We start from the raw sequence: 23,533 nt of genomic DNA on the forward strand, positions 1-23,533 counted from the left end.
CTACGCTTGCACATTTGTCTTCTCGAGTTTGAGTTTTCAGTTCATCCTGACGCGCTTGCAGTCCAAACACTCGTCACCATGTCCAAGCAAGACCCCGCCGATCAGGTCAAGTTCCTCGTCTCCTGCATTGGACACACGTCCAACGGCCGAGTAAGTTCAACTCTTTTCGCATCTCCTCGTAGTAGCTGACATGTATAGCCCGACTTCCAGGCTGTCGCAGATGAGCTTGCCATCGTTTCCAAGGCCGCTGCGTAAGTACCACCCCGCCTCACCCGGCTTGCCCCAACCAGACACTGACACAAACACCAACAGTCAGAAGCGATATGAGCGAATGCTGAAGGCCCATGGCATCAGCCGCCCTGGCGCTCTTGCTGGAGGCGACACCGCTCCCACCACTCCCACCAAGCGCAAGGCCAAGGCCGAGGGTGCTGGCAGCGCCAAGAAGAAGCCTGCTCGCGGAAAGGCGAAGAAGGAGTCTGACGAGGACGAAGAGGCCGAGGCTAAGCCCAAGCCCAAGGCTAAGCGTGGCAAGCAGACGGAAAAGGTCAAGAAGGAGGAGGAGGACAGCGACTCTGGCGAGTCTCATGGCTCTTCTCTCACCGGTACGTTCAAGTGTCTTGTCGCTTCTACTCATCAACTAACAACCCTCACAGAGCCTCCCGCCGTCTCTGAGGAGGGCAGCTCCTAGAGCAAGGCGACAACCGCATGATCATCTGATGGAAGATCTTTTTGGAAGGAAAACACTGACTTCGTACACCTATTCCGAGATCTGTTGCAACTACCTAGTTATCTGATTACGATGCGACAGTCGGAGTAGCAGAATCATCGAGGACATGGTCGGGGGGATGAACGAAGTAATGACAATGATATCATCTTAGCCTCGAGTGGACAATGTTCCATAGTTGAAGCATTTTAATTCTTGAGTTTGTGTGTTCTCTCGTGAATATTTGTTGTCTCGTGATGCTCCAAACAAGCCGGACTGTCAACACCAAGTGATCCCCCTCCCGTCAAACTGTCAGGCAACACTCTTTGATTTCTCTCCGAACTGGCGCAGTCACACGTTAATTTACATCCTGACCGTGGGTTTCATGTTTATGTATCTACCAGGCAACACGCTGCAAGCTATTGAATAATGCGAGGCGTGGGTGAAGGCCGTTTCTGAGCCACATTCGCCATCACCATTCTCCACCGCCATCGTCTCGATCCATCTCCATTGTCGGCCTTTATTCCTGTGTTTTTTCTTCCCTTCGTGGCCACGCAAGGTCATATATTCTCTATTGTCTCTCTCTTTTCGGCACTCACCTTTATCCATTCATTCTGCATTCACGTCTTGACTCCCGCCCCATCCCTCCTTTGAAAATGTGCAGCAACATTTCCTTCTCTTGATTATCTCGAGGCAAATCTCCATCACGCAAAAGCTGCCATACACTCTCTATTCCAGCCTTGAGCATCAAGTCTTCTATTGATTCACATCTTGTGAGCTTCTCCCCATCCCTTGCCTCGACGCCCATGCTAATCTGCGAAGGCACATCTACTGCTTCACCAAACACACCAACAAACCTACGCTCCCTTATCGTCCCTTTGGCTTTGCCTAAGAAGACTCCCTCATGTCGCCACCTTCTAATATCCCGTCATCGACCTCTCAGCTGCAGAGATTCAAATCGCAGCTTAATGATCTCGTGGCCCGTGAGAGAGCCCACACCCAAGCTACTACTGCCGTCACTCCCGAGTCACCCATCGAGGAGTTCCTGCAAAAGCCCGAGACCCCCAAGGAGAACCCCAACTTCATGGCGTTGACACGGGGCTGCAGCACCTACCCAGCTGACCAGCTGCAGATGATGGCATCGCAGCTGGCAGAGGCGAGACGCAATGGAGAGTTCCCTAGCACCAAAGCGTCTCCCATGGACGTTGATGCAACCATCGAGGACTACCAGGCTCTGACACGGCTTCGGCAACTTCGCGGTAATCCCATGTGCCCTGCCCCTGAGGCCTACAACCACCTCCGTATTGAAATCACCCGCCGCATCAGAGAACGTGATGCCTTGAGTGGGGAGGATGAGACTGAAGGTGCAGCAGCCCGTCGGGTCGACACATATCTCCAGGCTGTTCAGCATGAGAACCGTTACTTTGCTGCTGCTAACAAGTCCATGCCCCAGCACCGTGGACAAAACGCTCACAAAGGCAACAACGGTTACAATGGCCAGACCGCGAAGGGCAACAACGCGAATGGTTCTGATGAGAGGATGCGTTCCATGGTCGAGCAGACCATCGAGCAAGGCATCGCTGACGCCACCGGCCCCCTTCGCATGAATGTGGGCAAGCTTGACGCTCAAGCAAACACCCTTCGACGCCAGAGTGACACAATGGGCCAGCAGATCGAGATGCAGCAGCAAACCGTCTCGGCTCTGCAGACCATGATCCAGCCTCAGGCCTTCAACATCCAAGCCACCACCCAGAACCTCGCCATGACCCATGGTCTTGCCAATCAGCTCTCCCAGATAGCCACTGAACTTCCCCAAGTCGTCAACCAAGCCGTCGCCTCGGCTTTACAGGAGCAGACGCAAGCCTCACTCAACGGCCTCCTTGAGGCCCAGCGACAGGCCATCCACGACATCGAGATGCGCACTCAGCGCCTGAACGAACTGAACCGTGAGGCCGAGGCCCGAGACAGCCCCACACGCAGCAGAAACAATTCGAACGCGAGTGCCAGAGATCGTTCCAAGATCCAGAGTTTCTTTCAGAAGACGTTTGGACGTACGAACTAGGGTGCTTATGCTGGGTGGGTTCGGACATGACTACGGATGCGAGCAGAGGTGCAGATCAAAGCATCTCCATGTATGTAACCAAGACCTGCCACCATAATGAGAAGAGCTCTCTTTAATAAAGAGGAGTATTCATGAAGATTCTTCAACTGCGCAATTCAGTGGCTGAAAATCAACGTGCAAACGTCTTCGTTTGGGTCAACTTGGTAGTGACACCCATGCGCGACACTCTACACAAACAGAGCAACCGTTTGCAATTGGCCCCAATAATATCTGACTTTCGAAGCTTATCATCCCAATTCAACTACAGGCATCATCATCGCAAAAAATTCCTACGTGGTGGTGTTGCAAAATGTCAATATCAAATGCGACCACCAAGCATCGCGACTTGCCTCACCACCACAGTCCTCCCCTTCAGGGCCACCCTCCACGAGACGCGCTGCCCTGGAATTTTGACTTAATTCTCCAATCTAGGTTGTGCGCTTCCAGATTAGGTGATTTTCAAGCGATGGCGGAAGCGATTGGGTTGGCGGTCGTCGAGATATGCGACTCTACCTCGACGGCCGTCTGGCAGCTGTCAGCCGTCCGGCGATGGCTTCACTCAGGGCACGCTTCAACACTGGCAGCCTCGCACATTTTACCATAAGAGATTTCCTCTCTTCCTCTCCTCCTCCTTCTCTTCTTCCTCTTCACCAGAATTTGAATCCAAGATCACTTCACATTCAACAATCTTCGATTCAAATTCATCACTCACTCAGCTCATCGTTCAAGTCACTTGTCACGTTTACATACCCCTTACTTCACTTCACGTCTTCAAGTCACTTTGCACGATGTCTACCTACGGTCACACCAAGTCTGCTTCCTCCTCTTCCTCTGCTTCCGCGCCGACCCCTTCCCGTCGTCGTAGCAAGAAGTCTCAGCAAGCCTGGACTCACACACACCATCTTCCTACCGCAGAGCAACGCTCTCTCAATGGCCGCAAGAAGGACCGCAACCTAATCTCATGGACTCGTAAGTACTTCGACTTGATTCACTCTTTGCCTCAATTCTAACACTGTTTTAGGACCTCGGATGTCTGACAAGCTCCTCCAAGTCCTTGTGTATGAATGCAACAGAGCCAAGATCAGGTTGCCTTGGGACCAAGTTGCTCATCGACTCAATCCCGGCTCCAGTGGAAGCTCGATCATTCAGTGGCTCGGACGCAACCGCAACGACCTCATCGCTGAAGGTCACATCGTCCCCCCTCCCCTTTCCCCTCGCGCCGACCGAACTGTTCGCGGAGTCATGCGTGCCGATCTTGACGGCGACGACACCACCACCACTCGTGAAGTTCTCTTCACCGAGCCTCTTTACCACCCTGAGTACAGCTTAAGCGATGCTCCTGAGATCAAGGACCCTTTCACTTCTCAGATGGAGGCTGCCATTGGCGCCCCAGAAGCACACATGTTCCCTGATGCTCAACTTCCTGTCACTCCCACTCCTGTCTCTCGCCGCCGACGCCGCCGTCATCACACTCCTCAGCCTTCCGTTGTTGAGTCTGTTGTCTCTTCTTCTCCTTTCTCTCCTCCTGGCTCCGAAGTGTCTTGCCCTTCTTCCCTCCCGGCATCTGCAGAGTCCGAGTCTCAGTCTCCTGGCCTGTACCTGTCCGAGCCTGCTGACGACTATCTTCCTGAACTACCTGCCGACTACGACAACGAGTCTCCCAGCGCCTACCTCGATGAGACCGAGACCGACCCTTTCACCAACGACGCGGCAAACTTCTCTGACGAGGTCACCCCTGAGTACCAGGTGGTGTTTACCTCTCCCATCACAGCCTCCACCGCCGCCTTCATGATCGAGCCGGTCGAGTCTGACTCGGAATCGGACACTGAAGACTTTGATGGCTACCCGCTGGTCGAGCTAGACCCGCGGGAGTCTGAGGAGTCTTCAATGTCCGAGGAAGAGGAAGAGGAGACTGAGCCCGTTCCCGTTGCCGCTGCTGTTCCCGTCGTCGCCCCCGCTGTCTTCCCCGTCCCCTTCGACGCCGAGGCCATCGCTGCCTCCCTCCCTCCCCCTCCCCCCTTCGATGTCAACGACATCACCGACTGGTCCTGGTTCCCTGCCGCCCAACTCGCGGCGGCAGAGGAGATCAACCAGACCGACCTGTTTGCGGGACTCGACATCCCGCGAGACATCCTCGGCAGCGGGACTGGGGTCGCCAGCTTTCCAGCTGGTGGCCAAGGTTATGGTTTCGACCTAACCTACCAGTTCCCTGTCGCAGGCTCTGTCGCCGACGACGTCTTCTTCGGGGCGGGTGGCCAAGGCCAGCCCGCCTTTTCGCAAAGCCTGAAGAGGATGGTAAGTTTCTCCTCAACACTTGACATGAACGAACAGCAGCTAACATCGGTCTACAGCGGGGAGAGGGAGAGGGAGAGGAGTCCCCTTCGAAGAGGGGTTGCCCTGGGTGGTTTATCCCCCAGTGAAAAAAAAAGTGAAAAAAAAGGAGAGAGAGAGAGAGAGAGGATGTTGCCGGTTGCTGTTTCGTTTCGTTCCCCGAGAGGGAACAGGGTTTGGGCTTTAGACTTTGTAATTTTGTTGTTTCTTTTTTTATTTTGGTCATATAGAGGAATGCCGACTCGGAGTCATCTGCCCATGGCAGAGAGTGTTATGATTGTATTGCATCACTACTATCAAGTACTGCCATGACGTGAACTACCCTTGCCAAGTATTGAATCTTTTGATATTATTGACGCTTCTCTCGATGTATTCTATTTCAATGGGATATCTGACATGTGTACAGACTGTAGCTAGTAAGATATGGTGCGGAACTACTTTGTCATACCTAGATCGAGTGTAGTCTCAATGAGGGCAACGCGCATGTCTACCGCCGCGTTCTTTGCTTCAGAGTCTGAGGGGGAGAATGCGCTGCTGCTTTGCCATTGCTGAAACTCAATCTCGCTCTTCCCTAGGAGATGGATGCGAAATAGGATGATAGAGAGGCTCGGTTTCTCTGACTCGCTCATATAAATAGACGGGCCAGAACACCACGACCGCCCGTTCTGGCCCATCACACACACTACACACCACACACCATACCCACCATACCCACCTTCGACTGCCATTTCATGAGCCTTGGCTCTAGATTCATGACGAACTTGTCCGACTCCGCAAGGACTTTCTCTCTCAACGTGCCGAGTTGGAGGATCGAGGCATCCCGGATCTCAGCCTGGAACATGCGTTTAACAACCTCTTTCCCTTGGCCCTGGAACAACTCGCCCGACGATCCAATTCTAGGGGTCCTCGTCGCCCAAAGAACAATAGTGCTTGGCGCAGGCTGACGACATGAGCGCTCTCATGCTGAAGGTAATGTATGTTGCATCATCATGGATGAGCCACAGATATGCTTTTGGATGACACATCTGAACATTTATCACCAAAAAGTCCTTGATGCCCATGAGCAATACACATGGTTTGGAATACCAACTACAGCGGCAGTGACTATCCAACTAGTAGTTCAATTAAGGTGAGCTGCAGGCTTCGCTTGGTGGCTGGAGCCGAGGTCCCTGTTCTTGGAAGTCAGACTAGCTCAACCTTTGTTAGTGGGTGTCTGTTCACACCAAGTAATAACTATTCGGTGACTTGGTTGGCGGATTCACCAGTTCATCATCCAGATAATGAGCCCTGCTCAATGTTTAATGTTGCCATCATTGCTTCTCATTGCTTCCTGTTCCTGTCCCTAGCCTCCCCTCTGCAGGCATTGCTTACTTCCCATCGTTGCCTCGATATTTTTGTCCAGCTACCAGTTATGCTCAGTTCGCGCCTTGCAGACTGCAGAGAGTGGGCCTATGCAGCATATTCCTTTGGCACAAGAAGTGAACAAACTACTACGTGGAGCCGAAGCCGAGAGCACCTTGTGGCTGGGCTTTGAAGTGAAGAATTGGGAGAGAAGAGTTGTGCCGAGCAGAGAAAGATTGCAACTGGTCTCGGAACATGGAATTGAAGTGATAGGGGACCTATACAAGTAAATCGAATCAGCAGCTGTAGTCAATGCGTCCTCGATCATCTCTACTCTTCCTCCTCGGCTTTCTTCACACATTGACGGCACCTTCAACGCCCATGTTGCATCTACCGAAGGATAGCGCAAGCATGGTTACTCCGACCCCCAGAGAACAAGAGCGAACCCCAGCCAACACATTTGTCATGATGGAGTCGTTGGTGGAGCCGTTCGCTGGACATTGAAAGCCGCTCGTGACCCGTCAAAAGGCGCCAGAGGGCTCCCAGCGGTGCGCAGCGGTCTGTCGCCTCGGCTATGGCTCCGGTAATATGAGTTCCAGGGCCCAAACGCCGTCTCTTGGAGGGCGTTAGCGACCTTGTCCAGCGAGCCTCACAGACGTCGTTGGAAAGGTGTGGAAAGCGGCCGGCGATGGCGCTAGGCCTTTTCTGGCCTAGACTCGCTTCTGGGTGGATGTTTTGCCGACGCTCCGAGCGACGATTTTTTTGGACCTCGAGCTCTTCTCCAGTTTTGCCATCATATCAACCTCTTGTCTCCCCCGTCTCTTCGCCCTGCTCGTCCGTCCTCGTCCCAAGGTCGAATTCCTCCCGAGCGTTCTTCCTCCTCTTCTTTTTTCTCTTCAGTCACATTATACCCCCCTAATTCACACATCATGCAGCGCGCATTGAGCACTCGGGCGAGGGCCTCTGTCCTGTCCTCGGCAGCCACCAAGTACCGAGCGGGCGGTCTTAGCCAGCAGGTCCGATTTGCTCACAAGGTAAGAAGATGACGAATTGGCATCCTAGGCTTGCGAATTGGGTCACTGACATGTCTACAGGAGCTCAAGTTCGGTGTTGAGGGCCGCGCTGCTCTTCTCGCCGGTGTCGACACCCTCGCCAAGGCCGTCGCTACCACCCTCGGACCCAAGGGCCGAAATGTCCTCATTGAGTCCAGCTTCGGCTCTCCCAAGATCACCAAGGGTTCGTACAAGCAGTCTGTTCATCTTCTTCGACATTTAACTAACTACAACAGATGGTGTGACCGTTGCCCGCGCTGTCAGCCTCAAGGACAAATTCGAGAACCTCGGCGCCAAGCTGCTCCAGGATGTTGCCTCCAAGACCAACGAGGTCGCCGGTGACGGTACCACCACCGCCACTGTCCTCGCCCGCGCCATCTTCTCCGAGACCGTCAAGAACGTTGCTGCTGGCTGCAACCCCATGGATCTCCGACGCGGTATCCAGGCTGCCGTCGAGGCCGTTGTCGAGTTCCTCCAGAAGAACAAGCGGGACATCACCACCAGCGCCGAGATCGCTCAGGTCGCCACCATCTCCGCCAACGGTGATATCCACATTGGTCAGATGATTGCCAACGCCATGGAGAAGGTTGGCAAGGAGGGTGTCATCACCGTCAAGGAGGGCAAGACTGTCCAGGATGAGCTCGAGGTCACTGAGGGTATGCGATTCGACCGTGGCTTCGTCTCCCCCTACTTCATCACCGACACCAAGTCTCAGAAGGTCGAGTTTGAGAACCCTCTCATCCTCCTCTCCGAGAAGAAGATCTCTGCTGTCCAGGACATCATCCCTGCTCTTGAGGTCTCCACCCAGCAGCGACGACCTCTTGTCATCATTGCTGAGGACATTGAGGGTGAGGCTCTCGCTGTCTGCATTCTCAACAAGCTCCGTGGCCAGCTCCAGGTCGCTGCCGTCAAGGCTCCCGGCTTCGGTGACAACCGCAAGTCCATCCTCGGCGATCTCGCCATCCTGACCGACGGTACCGTCTTCACTGACGAGCTTGACGTCAAGCTTGAGAAGGCTACCCCCGACATGCTCGGCTCCACTGGCTCCATCACCATCACCAAGGAGGACACCATCCTCCTCAACGGCAGCGGTGCCAAGGACAACATCGCTCAGCGATGCGAGCAGATCCGTGGCGTTATGGCTGACCCCACCACCTCCGAGTACGAGAAGGAGAAGCTCCAGGAGCGTCTCGCCAAGCTCTCTGGCGGTGTCGCCGTCATCAAGGTCGGCGGCTCCTCCGAGGTTGAGGTCGGCGAGAAGAAGGACCGCTTCGTCGATGCCCTGAACGCTACCCGCGCCGCCGTTGAGGAGGGTATCCTGCCCGGTGGTGGTACTGCCCTCATCAAGGCCTCTGCCCACGCCCTCGGCGAGGTCAAGTCTGCCAACTTTGACCAGCAGCTCGGTGTCAGCATTGTCAAGAACGCCATCACCCGCCCTGCCCGCACCATCATTGAGAACGCCGGCCTCGAGGGTTCCGTCGTCATTGGCAAGCTCACCGATGAGCACGCCAACGACTTCAACAAGGGCTTCGACAGCGCCAAGGGCGAGTACGTCGACATGATCGCTGCCGGTATCCTTGACCCCTTCAAGGTCGTCCGCACTGGTCTCATCGATGCCAGCGGTGTTGCCTCTCTGCTGGGCACCACCGAGGTCGCTATCGTTGATGCTCCCGAGGAGAAGGGCCCTGCTGGACCTCCTATGGGAGGCATGGGCGGTATGGGCGGCATGGGTGGCATGGGAGGCATGATGTAAGAGACGGAATAATGTGATTGGGATGATATGATGTACAACAAAAAGCTGGACGGACGGCGCACATGGTTTGCGTGTTATCATGGGACAGTGGCCTTGCAATCTCCCCTCTCTCTACTCTACCTACCTTTTCTCGACCACCACGACGGCCGTGTCCTCATACCCCCTGCAGATTTTCAGGCCACATTTGAGCCCTGTATACTAGCATTGACTGTGTAGCACTAGCATGAAAAGACATGAGATCAAGAAAGAATAAAAAAAGAAATCTATAAACATACATCTGTCTCTGGTTGCCTGGGCTGTGTTTCGTAAGGGGTTGATTGGAAGCTGATGCCTCGTTTAGGCTTCACCGAAACGAGGCCGGGCTCGGCGGGCGGGACAACAGGCAGGGGTCTGTGGCATTGATGAGATGATGATGGGTTGCTGAGGCCGTCGTCGTCAACGACAACGAGACAGCACAGACAGCAGCACGGCCTCACCTCGCCATAGCTAGCTCTCCATAGGAGGGACGAGATGATAAGCTGACGAGCCACAATTGACACGCACGCCAGGGGAGTCACGTGGAAGGCCTCCTCATGGGTGGTAGTGGTTGTGGTGGGGGAGAAGGTAGGTAGGCCAGGTGGTGTTTTTCTCCCGCAAGAGGTCTGGCCCCGCCTTTCTATGGGACAAGTCCCAGTCCCCCTACCGCCTAAATCCGCCCAACCCCCAAGATACAAACGACCCTCCCTACAACGCCCATTTCCATCTTGTTTCTTCATCTTGAACCTCGACTACTCTTAACCTCGATCTTCTTCCTCTCCCGGTACGCCAACGCCTCCCCACTTGGTCCTGCACCTGCATCTCCCCCTCTGCACCTCTGCTGCGCCTGATCCTCTCTGTCCTGATAGCTAATTCGAAAGCTCCCGCCAGCCCGTCCGCCCCTCATTCCCAAGATCTCGCCCGTCTCCTGACGTAGACCGCAACCATGGTAAGCTCACCGACGTCTCCTCCAGCAAGATCTTCTATCTAACCATGTTTTTCAGTCTCAATCCGGGTTCGTCCTCTCGCTCTCTCCCTCGCTCCATTTTATTCGCGCGCCGTTCCCCCCCCGCGCCTGATGCCCCCCTCCCCCTCGACCATGACGCCGCCGCCGCGGGGCAACACAACACAACAAAACACACGCAGCTTCAAATCTTTGAGACAACCGCGCTAACCCGCCGCCTCCGTGTTCCAGAGCCACCGTTTCCCAGGAGTGCATAACTGCCTACAATGACTTGAAGCTCAACAAGAAGTACAAGTACATCGTCTACAAGCTCTCCGACGACTACAAGGAGATTGTTGTCGAGCACGCCTCCGAGGACAAGGACTGGGAAGAGTTCCGTGAGAAGCTCATCAACGCCACCTCCAAGAGCCGAACGGTACGCCCCGCTCATGAACTGACGAGGAATCTGGGCAAGAATCTGACAGGTTGCAGGGCGCTGTCGGCAAGGGTCCCCGATACGCCGTCTACGACTTTGAGTACAGCCTGGCCTCTGGCGACGGCATCCGGTGCGTTTGAATAGCCCAGAGTCAGGCACAGGCACATGTCCTAACAAGTTTTCAGAAACAAGCTCGCCTTCATTGCCTGGTCTCCCGATGATGCCGGCATCCAGGTCAGTAACCCCTGTCTGTCCTCGCCTCGCTGCGAACCATGAACTGACACCCCACCAGCCCAAGATGATCTACGCCTCCTCCAAAGAGGCTCTGAAGCGATCACTCACTGGCATTGCGGTCGAGCTCCAGGCCAACGACACTGATGATATCGAATACGACACCATCATCAAGACCGTCAGCAAGGGTCTTGCTGGTTAAGCGCGCTGTCACGAACCAACCCACTAGCCGCCCCGCACTCTATAGAAGCGGTGCCGGCATAACTGAGCATATCTAGGGTCGTTTCAAGCGTTGAGAGACCAAAACAACCATGATGTAGGAGTGCAACTGTGGATGGAAGCACGGGGATGGTGGACGTCCTTCAGGGGCGTGAGCCATCGAGTTTACTTCTGGGCGGATACGTAAATTCTCAGATTTGCCAGCCCTGACCATGTACCGTACCACGGGAATAAACTCGCATGCTGGTATGTGGAATTATTGCCATTTTTCATCTATCGTGTCGTCTATCATGCCTGCACTCCGAGATATATCATGGACTTGCTTGGCTGGACTGCCAACTCGATCTAAAGAGACCGGATAGCTCCTCCGCCTGAGTCTCATCCTTTAATCGCTGCATCAAGAATCCCTTGAGGTCGCTCCAGAACTCCTCCGTCTCCAATGCCTCCTTGCCCGTAGGCAACACCTCAGGGGCGGCCTCGGGTTCCTCAGGGGGGATGGCAGCGGCTCCGCCAATGACCATGACCGTAAATTCGATAGACATGTCCGTATCCCCTAGGAGGTCCTTGAGGATCTTGCTGTCTGGCACGGGCTTCTTGTTGTGTAGCAGCTTCATCTTTGCGACGGGTATCCTGGTCTGCTTCTGGACGCTGCTCTTGATGTCCAGGACCGACGTGTCGAGGGGCTGCGAGGTGAGCTTGATGCTCAGGGGAGGGTTGCGCAGGGACTTGAGGGATACGGTGACGCTTCGCTCGGAGCCGGGAGCGAGGTGGGTGGGCTTGCTCATGGCCTTGGGCATGCGGGGGATGATGTACTATCGATGTTAGAAGAGTCGCAGGTGCGGTATACGCTAGGTTCGTACAGGTGGGCGAGCTGGGAAGGTCTTGGGATCTTCGACATGGTCGGCAGAGAGTCGGAGAGGTCGCGACTGAAGCGACCCGAGGAAGGTCTGGGCAAAGGCGGTTTCAGACATGGTGAGCTCGCGATGGGAGGTAAGCTCGAGGTGGGGTTGAGCTGGTACGAGGTAGTAGGAGGTGGTGGAGTTAAAGATGGTGGTAAACGAGACTCCCAGGTCCTAGTAAAGCTTCTCGGAGAGATTTAGGCAAAATATCGAGACTCGAATCCACGCAAAGAATGTTGACCGTGTCCAGATCATCGTCATTGAGCATCGCCTTGGGCTTGGGGGAGTGGTGTAGCTCCACTGCAGCATGGATCACGTGGAGATTACCATCTTATCGGACCCTTGCTATCGTTGCGCAAAGAAAAAAGTTTCGGCGGGGACTGCCTTTTTCTTTGGTAGCCAAAAAAGACAAGACGGCCTCTCGCGTCTCGTCTCAATCTTTTTCTCTAATAACTCCCACAATCGATTGATAACACTCTTTCAAGATGGGTGTCGGACGTCGCATGAAGAAGCAGGGCCCGCCCCAACCCCTGTCGGAAGAGCACTTTGCAAAGCTCAAGCGCAAGGCCGGTCTGCCTGCCGATCCTGTCGTCGAGGCCCCCGAGAAGAAGAAGCGGAAAACCAGCAAGGCTACCGAACCCAAGAGCAATGGAGTCGCCAAGAAGGACTCTGCTAAGAAGGATGCCACCAAGAAGAAGGGAGCCAAGGCTGTGAAGGCTGCGCCGCCCGCGCCCAAGGCGAATGGCAAGAGCAAGAAGAGCAAGGCCCCTGCGCCGGCATTGGAGGATCTTTCTGATGAGGAGATGGATGATGAGTTTGACCTGGACGATCTGGAGGATGGATCTTCAGACGCTGGTGTTGGATTGAAGGACGATTTCCTCGCCTCTGGGTCCGACGACGACTCTGTGTTCGACTCAGAAGAGGAAGGCGGCGCTGCAAAGGCCATGTGGTCCGAGGATGAAGACGAGTCGGACGCCGAGGAGAAGCTCACAGCCGCCAACATTGAGGGTCTCTCAAGAAAACTGGACGCTCAAATGGCGGAGGACGCTGCCGAGGCCGAGGCCGAGATGGCTGAGGACGCTCTGCAGACCAACATCCACGGCGACAAGCCTCACATTCTACAAGACGATGACGAGGACGAGGACGAGCTCACAAAGACCAATGCCCTTCTGGCGCCCGACCTGCAGCTCCTGCGAACGAGAATCACCGAAACCATCCGCGTCCTCGACGACTTTGCCAATCTGTCCGAGGACGGCCGCTCGAGAGTCGAGTACACGACACAGCTCATCAAGGATATCTGCGCATACTACGGCTACTCTGAGTACCTGGCTGAGAAGCTCTTTAACCTCTTTACACCCCGCGAGGCCTTTGCCTTCTTCGAGGCTAACGAGTCGGCGAGACCCGTCGTCATCCGCACAAACACCCTACGCACCCACCGCCGTGACCTCGCCCAGGCTCTCATCAACCGCGGCGTCACTCTCGAGCCCGTCGGCAAGTGGTCCAAGGTCGGCCTCCAGGTCTTCGAAAGCAACGTTCCCCTCGGTGCTACCCCCGAGTACCTCGCCGGCCACTACATCCTCCAGGCCGCATCATCTTTCCTGCCCTGCATGGCTCTCGAGCCCCAGGAGAACGAGCGCGTGCTGGATATGGCCGCTGCTCCCGGTGGAAAGACGACTTACATGGCTGCCATGATGAAGAACACTGGTGTCATCGTGGCCAACGATCCCAACAAAGCCCGAGCCAAGGGTCTCATCGGAAACATCCACCGTCTCGGCACGCGCAACGTTGTCGTCTCCAACTACGATGCCCGAGAGTTCCCCAAGCCCATGGGCGGCTTCGACCGTGTCCTGCTCGATGCCCCCTGTTCCGGTACCGGTGTCATTGCAAAGGATCCTAGCGTCAAGACCAACAAGACGGAGCGTGACTTTATGCAGCTGCCTCACATCCAGAAGCAGCTTATCCTCGCCGCCATCGACTCGGTCAACCACGCCTCCAAGACTGGTGGTTACATTGTCTACTCGACCTGTTCCGTCACCGTTGAGGAGAACGAGCAGGTCGTTCAGTACGCCCTCTCTCGTCGTCCCAATGTCCGTCTCGTCGAGTCCGGCCTCCCCTTTGGAAAGGAAGGCTTCACGAGCTACATGGGCAAAAAGTTTGACCCTTCAATGCGCCACACCCGCCGATACTACCCCCACACTTACAACGTCGACGGTTTCTTCGTCGCCAAGTTCCACAAGATTGGACCTACACCCCTCAAGTCGTCCGCACCCCGCGACCGTTCCTCGGGCCCTGCAGATGAGGAGGAAGAGGTCATCGACAAGACGCCCATCGCTACCGATGACGACGAGGAGCCCAAGTCCAAGGCCGATGACGACTTTGGAGGCTGGGACGAGGACGAGGACCAGGAGTACATGGAGAAGGGCAGGAGGAACGCCATGCGCAGGAGAGGTCTGGATCCCAGGAGTAACAGCAAAAAGGCCAAGAAGCAGAGCAAAAAGTAGATATACCAACCGTTGGAGCGGGCGTTTATTTGTCCAAAAAAGGGGGTCTGGGTGTAAACTGTTTCTATATCTTAGAGTTGTGCTGCTTTCAATCTCATGGCTGGAATAATACAAGAGTGGTGTCTTTTAAGCGGCTGAATATTCTGCCCATCATTGTTCATACTTGTGATGAGAATAAGTGAAGTCCGGATGGTCGAAGTAGAAGATCCATAAAGGAGTAAGAGCCTCCAAGTATTCTAGTCATTACCAACCTCATGTTTTAAGATCTAGCCAAGGCAGTGAGCATCTCTGAGTATCCTACAACTGTCGCTGTCCTTTCATTAGATATTTGATATTGCACGAAATTGTTCCCATTAGGGCCACCTGAGATCAAAGCTGCCTGGCCAGACAGAGTGTTCGGACTCAGGGGCCAGAGTCGATCATCTCAACCTCTGTCCTCGTCTCCTGGATTACGGTATCGATTTTTCGAGAAAACCATCTCAGCCCCCATAGGACAACTGATTTCCCAGTAGGTATGTTGGAGCGGGCAGACCTGGATGGAATTCTGCCCCTCTGGTTCAACCCAGACTCATACCTCCCTACAACGGTCTCAGCCTCAATCCTGCCCCTGACGAACCCAACTCGAACCGGCCTGCCAATCTTCACGAGACACAGGTATCCCAGCTCCAGGTAGTTGCCGGTGACAAAGCCGGGCTCACCAACCAAGATATTGTTTGTGACGGGGTCTTTACTGAAGGAAGAAGGCGGCCTGCAGTTGTACACTACGTTCGGCTCAAGTCTCACTATATGGGCGAGACCATCATAGGGTCGGCTCCTTCGGACCAGACAACCAAATTAATAATCACGCCTATGGAATTTCCCCCCTGACACAAGTATCAAGTAGTTTCTGTCTTTCATATCGAAACCGTTCCTGATGGTCTCAGCCCCTGTAAAGGTCACTCAAGTAGACACCTACCTTCGAGAACAGCGGCCACCGAGCAAATCGCCAGTCTATCCGGTCTCATCTCGGCTCGCAATGGGCTTCGAATGGAATTGGGGTAAGCGCCATTAACTCTTTTCCAGGGGCGTGAGGTAGATATCATCCTGCTAATGGGCGTTAGACAGCTATTGCGGTCGAAACTTCACTACCCATCCTCAGAGCCTTCACGTCTTTATCACCCGGCATAAGACCAAGCTATTCATATTTAGCAGCATCAACACTATCCAGACGACAAACTCGGAAAACCCCGAGCGCGGGCGTGTAGGGGTCAAGGGCGGAGTGTGAGTCAAGGTCAGCCTTTTAAGGATAAAAGGAATATTTCAGTGGCTCTGAGACAGTATGATCGCCCACGTCCAGGGAGGGACCCTGGCTTCGATCTAGACCCTTAAATCGCCGAGGAGAATAATTCTGCTGCCGCGGGAGGCGACAGCTGGGATCACTTCAACTATCATTGTCATGTTGTGAAAGCCGTGGAGGGCAACGGTCCTAGTCACTCCCAGGTTGGCGGTTATAATTGCCAATTCTGAGCCGTTTACTCATCGATTGGTTTCATGGTCTAACGGTTATGACTGCGGATTCTGATTCCGCCAGCGAGGGTTCGACTCCCTCTGAGACCTTTCTTTTTGATGTCCGAGACAAGTCGTAAACTGGCTTATAAACGACCTCGGACGTCTTCTTTTTGTCTTGTCAGTCGTAACCTTGGCTTCATGACACTACCAGATGGCATACGTTGCTCTCGTCTGAAGTCAAAGCATCTGTACATCTGTACATCATGCCAGCAAAAGAGGGACCACAGCACCAGCAAGACCAACCTCTTAGTTTTTCACTGTTCCACTTGTTGTCTCGGTAACACTGAGAAACGGGTGTTAGTCAAGGCGTGCCAGCCACCGAACTTTTACCTCGCACACCATTGACGCCTCGTGGTACTCCTACCGCCTCGAAACAAATGAAAGTAAATTAAAGGAATGAACAAAAAGTAGGTAGGTAGGTAGGTATCCTGCAATTAAAACAAGTCATCAAGTTCGTCTCGTCATTAGATCCCCCACTCCCAGATCGTAGGGGTTTTCCACATCCATCCATCCCGTCCCGCCCACCGTTTTTTCTCTATCATGACAGCCGAACCGAACCGAAAGCCAGCCCACCCATCCCAAGTGATTCCCATAGAATACATGGTCATATCGTCCGTCAACTGCCCTTCCCTCCTTAGGGCGCTGGCATCAAAACATTAAATCCGTCAAAAAGACAAAGCAAAACAAACAGAATCTCCGTTGCCGTGTCATCAACACACAAACTCAGCCAAACCAAACCACCCAGGGTATCCAGCCATAATGCCTCCGTGACAACCGGTGCTCGTTTCCGACATGTCTAACGTACTGTACTGTAGTGTAGTGTACTGTGATGTGCTGTGTATCCACAAAGATCCGGCATGGTGATTGTGCGTGGTGTTACAAGTGTTGCTGAAACAGGAAATTCGGGAATGAATGAAGGCCCGAGGGCTTGAACTCTCACATGGCCAAGTCGTCGAATTGAGAGACGAGTTCTCGGATCGTCCATCGCCAGGCTTCACGATCTCTCGTGCCTCGGCCGATCCATCTCTCACACTTCTTCCGCCACCGCTCTTCTTCTTCGCGCTGTCGCCTGATGAACTCGGGTCCGACATCGAACTCTTCACCCACGAGCCAGTCATCTTTGATGTCGCTGACACGGCCCTGGATACCCTCGTCATCGGCAGTGTTGTCTTCGAGATCGGGGATATCCTTAAAAACGTCCTCGTCGTCGAGGGCATCGAAACCGTCCATGGGGTCACTAAGCTCGGAGCTTGGCTTTGTGGGCTGGTCAAGTTTGAGCCAGCACATGTTTTGGGGATCAAAGACCATGCCACCGACGACCTGGACACCCTTGGTTGCGCTAATGTTGGTGATCAGCGCGGGCCGAGGTGTCGGTGCCTCCTTTTCGCGTGTGTTGTTTGCGACCTGAGTCGGCGTTTGTACCAGCGGGTCAAAGACATGCAGAGCATTCTCGTTGCCTTCCCACCGGTATGTGTCTGCATTATAATACATCCCGTTCACCACTGTGGCTTGGTTAGCATTAGTTCCAAAAGGCCTCGGCGTCATCAACTTACTCTTCGACTCCTTTCCGCTATTCAGGTTCGAGATGAGATGGGGTTTTGTCTGTTGGTGCCTCTTGTGCTTCTTGGATCGGACGGTCGACTGAGGAAGAGAAGGGTTAAGATTGCTGGCCCTCGTGTTGAGCTGGGTAGCACGTTGGGTGCTTAAAGGGGTCAACGAGCCGCTGCTAGGGACTCGTTGGGCCAGAGCTGTCTCCCTCGCGATCCTACTCGCAGCCGTGTCACGAGCAAAGTGAGGCGTAAAAGAAGGCCGCGGCGTCTGCGGTATTGACGGAGATATTGTCGAGGTCCTATCCGGAAGAACGTTGTGATAAAGCTTGTTCCGTATGGCAGCCTTGGGTCCTGATGTCGTAGGCTGCTTCAAGTATTTGGTCTCAGTCTCCTTGGAGGTAGGTAGATCGTCAAAGCCGTCCAGCTCATGCCCGTCACCAAAGTTCTTCTTGTTCTTTGGCTTGCTCAGTCGCTCCCACGTATCAGCAGCGACTCGGTAACGGTGATTTGGACTGGGAGACCGCATCGTTGACCTGGATATTGTGCGAGAGTTGGGTCGAAGGTCAATCGAGTTGTCAGAGTCGTGACGACGGAAGCTACGCAGGTTCTTTGATGAAGCGTGCTGTGACTGTGATTGAGAGGCACCGGCAGGCAAGAATGGCAGTTGAGACTTGCGAGTGGTTGCAGGGCTCTCCGAGGCACTCTGTCGTTGGCGTTCCACAGGTGTCTTGGGACGCACCCCAGACGATGGTCGGTTGCTCTCCGACCTCGATGGCGGCCGTTCATTGCGGAAGCTGGGTGGCTTGGTCGACGAGTTCAGAGCCCTAATAGCTGGCAGGGAACGCTTTTGCTTAAGAAGCTGAGCACTGGTCGTAGTTGGCTCAGTTCGGAGCGAACTAGTCGATGTTCTGAGACCAAGCTCCCTTCTTCGAGGGGTCGGTGGCAAACCCTGAGGTGAAGTTGTAGTAGGGGTGGGCAGGCTGGCGATGGAAGATTGTGAAGAGTGGCCCAACCTGGAATGAGAGTGACGACTTCGTTGGGGGGCAGGACCACCACTCTCGTACACGGGCTCCAGAGATGTCGAGTGCGTCCGCTCATGATGGTTCAGCCGAGGTATCCGAGTGTTGACAGGCTTGTTGGTGAATGTGAGAGACACTGCCGCCTTGGGCCGAGCGGGACTCGCAGGCCGCGTCTCCTTGACCCTAACATTCTTGTGGAGAGTGAGCTTGCTCGAGTCAAACACATCGCCATCACCAAGGTCCAGACCGTCCAGGAAGTCAGGCCTATCAGCTTCAGCTGCAGACGCCTTCTTTGGAGGTACAATGGGTTCCTCGGAAATTCGCTGTGGAGACCGGCTCTTCCGGCGCTGCTGCAGCCTTTCAGTCCAGTTGACAGGTCCGGGGGGGAGGACCAGTCCATCGAATGTCTCATCCTCGCTTTCAGCGGTGATCGAACTAGACACGCTGGGGCTAAGAGCCGATGCTGACGAGCTTCGGGCAGATCGTGCATCCCGTCGCGTCCCACCGTATCGAGTTCCGAGACTGCTTTCTCCCCAATCCAGATCCTCGGACTGATTGAGGGGGGTTTTGGGGATATCTTTTCTTGTGGAGAGCTTGAGCTTTCCGTCTGATGGGAGCTCGAGGTCCATTTCAAAATCGTCCTCGGCATCTGTAGGCTTTGTTTCCTTCTGGGGGGTAGGTGGTGTAATGAAGGAAACAGGTTTAGGTTGACGGCTCTTGGAGACCCTGATAGTGTCTCCGCCGTCTCCGAAAAAGTCGTCATCTTCTTCGGCATCTTTGAACCTGTCCAGGTTTATGGCTGCGGACAAGTTGCTTGTGGCAGACTGGATAGACTCTCTCCGATCATCCTTGTCAAGAGCGGAGGCCATCTTGATGACGTTACCTGGGCTGGTCTGTGTAGAAGAGGAACCGATGCTAACTTGTCGCAGGCTCTCAGGGAAGGCGGACTGGTCCAACTTCTTGATCTTGAACCCTTGAGACGTGTCGGGCAGCTCCATGTCGTTCTCCCAGTCGTCTTGAATAATCTTTCGGATTTTTCTCCCACCCAGACGTTTGATAGTGCCGCCCATCAAGGCGGATGATGGTACATTTGATGGTAGTGGAATGCCGGCATTTTGGGCAGCGGCGATGGCATCTCGGGTTGATTTCTCGTCATCTCCAGGAATGTGGACGTGCTTCTCTTCCTCGCCCTCCAACTCAGATCGGAAGGAAAAGTGCGACGAGCCAGAGTCGCGACGTCTGGAAGAGGATGGCCGAGAGGGGACGTTTGTGGCGGTAGACGGGCTGCGGAAAGTCAAGTCGTCGCCCTCAACGACAAAGTCGTCATCGTCCCAGTCCTCGATGTCGGCCTCCACTGGTTGTCGGGGTTTAAGTCGTAGAGGTTCCATGGTAGCGAGTGTAATATGTGTATGGTGCGCAATCTATTGCAAAAGTCCAAGATATAGCAGGAATCGCAGCTGAGACGACTGTTAGGACGCGATGTCAATTGCGCACAGTCATTCTTGTCAACGGCGACAGTTCCCCGCATACAGCAGCATCTCCCCCAGGCGTGATAGTGGCGTGGACGATGCGGCTTCCAAAGTTGAGTTTCAGCAATAGAGAAAATTCGAAAAAAGTGTGGGATGCTATTTTCTCGGTTCTGCAGTTAAGGGGGCTGGTTCTCTGCGGTGCGTCTCGGCGGTGATAAAGAAGCTCGGTGTGCGGAGAAGCGACTGTAGATGATTTGTTTGCTTGCGGGCGGGCGATACGGGCCTCACGACGCAACGTCGCAGTGCGGTCTCGTGGAAAAGAACGGCCACAGACGAAGGTCAAGGGAAAGCAAGACGGCCAAAAGGGTCTCGCGAAACAGGGGGAATTGGTTTTGATAGCTGAGGATTTTTTTCGACGGTCGAGAGGGTGACGTGCGAGACAGATGTGAAGGTCAGGAATGTGGTCGGTCGGCGTGCTCAAAGGTCGGTGGATGGTGGGTTGTGTTGTAAAGAGAAAGGCTGGGGGGGTCGCAGTGGGCGTGGCTGGACGACCCAGGTTCCCGCTAACTCATAAGGGACGTGCCTTCCCACGATGGGGTTACGTCCACTGAGGCCACCGGATTCTGGGCGCTGAGGTCACTAAAGATGGCAACAGGTTCTGACCCATCCAGGTTGGTCACTGCGCTACCCAGGACTACAGGGGACGCTACACCAAACTGGGCTCCCCGGAGAGGAAAAAAAATTAGAAAATTCGGAGCAGCAGCACGTGATCATGTTCTCGCGGAAACAGTGAGTGTCGCCTTCCAACGCTCAGGCGGCTTGCTTCAGGGGACTTGTCCGATTGGTCCCCGAGTCAAAATACCGCGCCGTCTCGTCTCCCACGCGTCATGGTCGCGACGAGGAGCAAGCCCAAGCCCAAGCAAGCCAGCCAAGCCAAGCTTGATGGGACAACGCTCAGGTTGCGAGCCGGACGTCAGGTCAGCTTCTGTTAAGCGGGACTCGGGAGGCTGGATCATCAGCTTCCTAAGCCTTGTGCCTCCATTCTTTGTTCCTGGACTATTCTAACCGAGGAACCCGGGGGCGTTCATTATTAGCTGACTTCTATCGTTTCTTTGTCCCATCACAGGAAAACTCTGCCTTGGTCATCTCCAGAATAGATTAACTACCCTCCCTTCTGGAAGAAATGTGGTCGCATTGTTCATGCGACTGTCATGCCGGCACTCAACTCCACCAGGGCGCGGGCACGATCTCGAGGCCAGCTGCCAGGTCCTCCCTAGACCAGGCCCAGGCCTCTAGGGGTCTTGGGAGGGCAGCCTCTTGATCCAGATCAGCTTATTCGGGGGCCAAGGTCCCCTATTCCCCACCGCGAATCTTCCACTTGGGCCTACACGGGCATGGGCACTCTCCAGCGGCGGGAGGTGCCTGGAGCGGGCGGCCATGTGGCCTGGAGATGCCCTGGACTAAAGACGGCCTGCAGGCTGCAGCCGCCCGCTCCTGCCTACATACAGACAGCTAGCAACGCAGGCCAATAATGCAAGATCCCTAGACACAGCTGCCTGGCAGCGTTGATCCTTTCAAGATCGAATCACCTTCATTTAAGGACGACGCCTCTCGTCATCAAACCCGCCGCTTGATTCTGCCAGCAGAAACAGATTCAGCAACAAGAACAATTTGTCTTCATTCCCACCAACAATTGCCCCTCTCCCTCACCCTCGCTCGCTCGACTCCCCTGTCTGAATCTTGCGCCCGGGCGCTCGCCTCATATCCTAGACTCTGCGGATCAGCCGAAGGTCCAAGCACCACCAACAACAACAGATCATCACCAACTAGCAGCTGGCGGCGTTGCGTTCACGATCGAGTTTGCTAATACCATACCTATCCTCACGCCCCCCTCCCTCTTGTCTCTCCCGTCTGCTTGTTCTGGCTGGCCACAGATCCGAGAGCTACGACAACGAGAAACATCATTCCTCAAACAAGCCCAGGTTCCCACGCGCCCATCTCGTCGGCCCGTGTCTCGCTCACCTCTAAGACACAGCAAGGGCTCAAACGGCTTCCGTCTTTCCGCCCGAGATCATTCCCGCTACGCCGTCATCTATCATCATTCCACCCTGCTCAATCTAAACCCTTCGTATCATCCAAATCACGAGAATCCTTCTGGCCCAAGTGATATCAGCACTGATCAGTCCCTCCCCCACTCATGGCTCAGACTCGCATCCTCAGATTCGCTCGCAGCGATGACAAGTCCGCTTTTGTCCTCGTCCAGGTCACCCCAAAGGGCTCAAAGCCGTTGGATCTCAAGCTGGTGGGCACTGAGGGGGAGGCGCCATATGTCGCATCATGCAAGTCATCCCATTCCCCTCCATTGCATCGCAATCTACAACCCCGGTCCGCAATTTCCAGCACTGACGTAAACTGACTTCTTGTTAGTGAAACACGATAGGGTTGTGTCTCTCCGTGTGAAGAATTGTCCAGCTTCAGAGGACGAATGGCAGAGCATCCTCGAGGCCTTGTTTCAGCAGGAGCCGGTTCCGGACATCCAGGCCACAGCCACCGTTCAGAGTGACAAGAACATCTCAATCACCATTCGAAAAGAGATACAAGGCATCACTGTGAGTCTATGATGCCATCTCTGAAACTTGAATGAGGCACTAACCAGTTTAGCAACGCCTTGGCGCCGTCACCCTCAACTATGATCCGGATGAGGCCATCGAGCTGTTTGAATGGTGCGGTGCAGCTGCTGAGAGCTCCGCCGCCAGTAAGCAAGCCGTGGCCGACTTGACGGTCAAATCGACCGATTCGGAGGCTGCCGTAGCTCAGCTTCAGTCCCAGCTGGAGGAGCTGCTCCGAGCCAAGGATGAGGATGAGACAGCCTTGCTAAGAAAGTTCAGAGACCTGCTGAACGAGAAGAAGGTCAAGATCCGTGAGCAGCAACAGGTCTTGGCATCGACGACTTTCAACGCCAGTATGCCGGGTCAATCACAACGAGCCGAGTCTGTTGAGGTAAAGGTCGAGGAACCAGAAGTCAAGCAACCAAAGAAACCGGTTCGCAAAGCAGGCAAATCAAGGGCATCGAAACGAAAGGCTCCGGCTTCAAAGCCGGTAGAAGAGTCGGAAGAAGAGGATGTTCAACCAATGGAGGTCGACATCAAGCAAGAACCCGAGGACACCGATCCTGGAAACACAACGGAAGCAACAGCATCAGTGTCTGGTGACGATGAGGATAACACCGGAGTGCTCTCCAGCTCTTCTCAGCAGAGAGCTGGTTCGGAATCAGCTGCTTCTCAAGAGGATGCTCCACCACAAGTCTCACAGCCTCCTCCGCGACGAGAACTTCCATTTGCGCTCAGGAAGAAATCTGCCAAGCCTGCTCCCCCGCCTGCAGGAAGCGATACAGATTCTGATGACGAATTATGAGTTATGAG

The 23,533-nt window shown here is 54.5% G+C and overlaps 9 protein-coding genes across 9 annotated transcripts; 7 read left to right on the forward strand and 2 right to left on the reverse strand.

The window, feature by feature from the left end:
* Positions 1–78: 78 nt before the first annotated feature.
* Positions 79–688, forward strand: NCS57_00566100 (uncharacterized protein; the record flags this gene model as incomplete). Its single annotated transcript, XM_053055575.1, has 4 exons — positions 79–150; positions 199–251; positions 313–602; positions 654–688. 4 exons carry the CDS (start codon positions 79–81, stop codon positions 686–688), a joined length of 450 nt encoding a protein of 149 aa, XP_052914530.1.
* A 919-nt stretch (positions 689–1,607) lies between these two features.
* On the forward strand, positions 1,608–2,765 carry NCS57_00566200 (uncharacterized protein; the record flags this gene model as incomplete). The annotated part of the gene is made up of 1 exon (XM_053055576.1): positions 1,608–2,765. One exon carries the CDS (start codon positions 1,608–1,610, stop codon positions 2,763–2,765), a length of 1,158 nt encoding a protein of 385 aa, XP_052914531.1.
* Positions 2,766–3,592: 827 nt separating this feature from the next.
* Positions 3,593–5,224, forward strand: NCS57_00566300 (uncharacterized protein; the record flags this gene model as incomplete). Its single annotated transcript, XM_053055577.1, has 3 exons — positions 3,593–3,773; positions 3,826–5,099; positions 5,156–5,224. The coding sequence occupies 3 exons, from the start codon at positions 3,593–3,595 to the stop codon at positions 5,222–5,224; spliced, it is 1,524 nt and encodes a 507-aa protein (XP_052914532.1).
* Positions 5,225–7,405: 2,181 nt separating this feature from the next.
* On the forward strand, positions 7,406–9,281 carry NCS57_00566400 (Heat shock protein 60; the record flags this gene model as incomplete). Its single annotated transcript, XM_053055578.1, has 3 exons — positions 7,406–7,510; positions 7,571–7,712; positions 7,765–9,281. 3 exons carry the CDS (start codon positions 7,406–7,408, stop codon positions 9,279–9,281), a joined length of 1,764 nt encoding a protein of 587 aa, XP_052914533.1.
* Positions 9,282–10,242: 961 nt separating this feature from the next.
* Positions 10,243–11,108, forward strand: NCS57_00566500 (Cofilin; the record flags this gene model as incomplete). The annotated part of the gene is made up of 6 exons (XM_053055579.1): positions 10,243–10,245; positions 10,301–10,311; positions 10,492–10,675; positions 10,732–10,805; positions 10,861–10,909; positions 10,968–11,108. 6 exons carry the CDS (start codon positions 10,243–10,245, stop codon positions 11,106–11,108), a joined length of 462 nt encoding a protein of 153 aa, XP_052914534.1.
* A 328-nt stretch (positions 11,109–11,436) lies between these two features.
* Positions 11,437–12,096, reverse strand: NCS57_00566600 (uncharacterized protein; the record flags this gene model as incomplete). The annotated part of the gene is made up of 2 exons (XM_053055580.1): positions 11,437–11,937; positions 11,986–12,096. The coding sequence occupies 2 exons, from the start codon at positions 12,094–12,096 to the stop codon at positions 11,437–11,439; spliced, it is 612 nt and encodes a 203-aa protein (XP_052914535.1).
* A 413-nt stretch (positions 12,097–12,509) lies between these two features.
* Positions 12,510–14,525, forward strand: NCS57_00566700 (SAM-MT-RSMB-NOP domain-containing protein; the record flags this gene model as incomplete). Its single annotated transcript, XM_053055581.1, has 1 exon — positions 12,510–14,525. One exon carries the CDS (start codon positions 12,510–12,512, stop codon positions 14,523–14,525), a length of 2,016 nt encoding a protein of 671 aa, XP_052914536.1.
* A 2,484-nt stretch (positions 14,526–17,009) lies between these two features.
* NCS57_00566800 (uncharacterized protein) lies at positions 17,010–20,036 on the reverse strand (the record flags this gene model as incomplete). The annotated part of the gene is made up of 2 exons (XM_053055582.1): positions 17,627–20,036; positions 17,010–17,575 (listed from the first exon to the last, which is right to left on the reverse strand). Exons 1-2 carry the CDS (start codon positions 20,028–20,030, stop codon positions 17,010–17,012), a joined length of 2,970 nt encoding a protein of 989 aa, XP_052914537.1. The 5' UTR covers positions 20,031–20,036.
* A 2,272-nt stretch (positions 20,037–22,308) lies between these two features.
* Positions 22,309–23,525, forward strand: NCS57_00566900 (uncharacterized protein; the record flags this gene model as incomplete). Its single annotated transcript, XM_053055583.1, has 3 exons — positions 22,309–22,450; positions 22,539–22,720; positions 22,773–23,525. The coding sequence occupies 3 exons, from the start codon at positions 22,309–22,311 to the stop codon at positions 23,523–23,525; spliced, it is 1,077 nt and encodes a 358-aa protein (XP_052914538.1).
* Positions 23,526–23,533: the final 8 nt, after the last annotated feature.

The sequence above is a fragment of the Fusarium keratoplasticum genome, chromosome 4 (assembly GCF_025433545.1).
Source record: "Fusarium keratoplasticum isolate Fu6.1 chromosome 4, whole genome shotgun sequence".
Classification (NCBI taxonomy): Eukaryota; Fungi; Ascomycota; class Sordariomycetes; order Hypocreales; family Nectriaceae; genus Fusarium; species Fusarium keratoplasticum.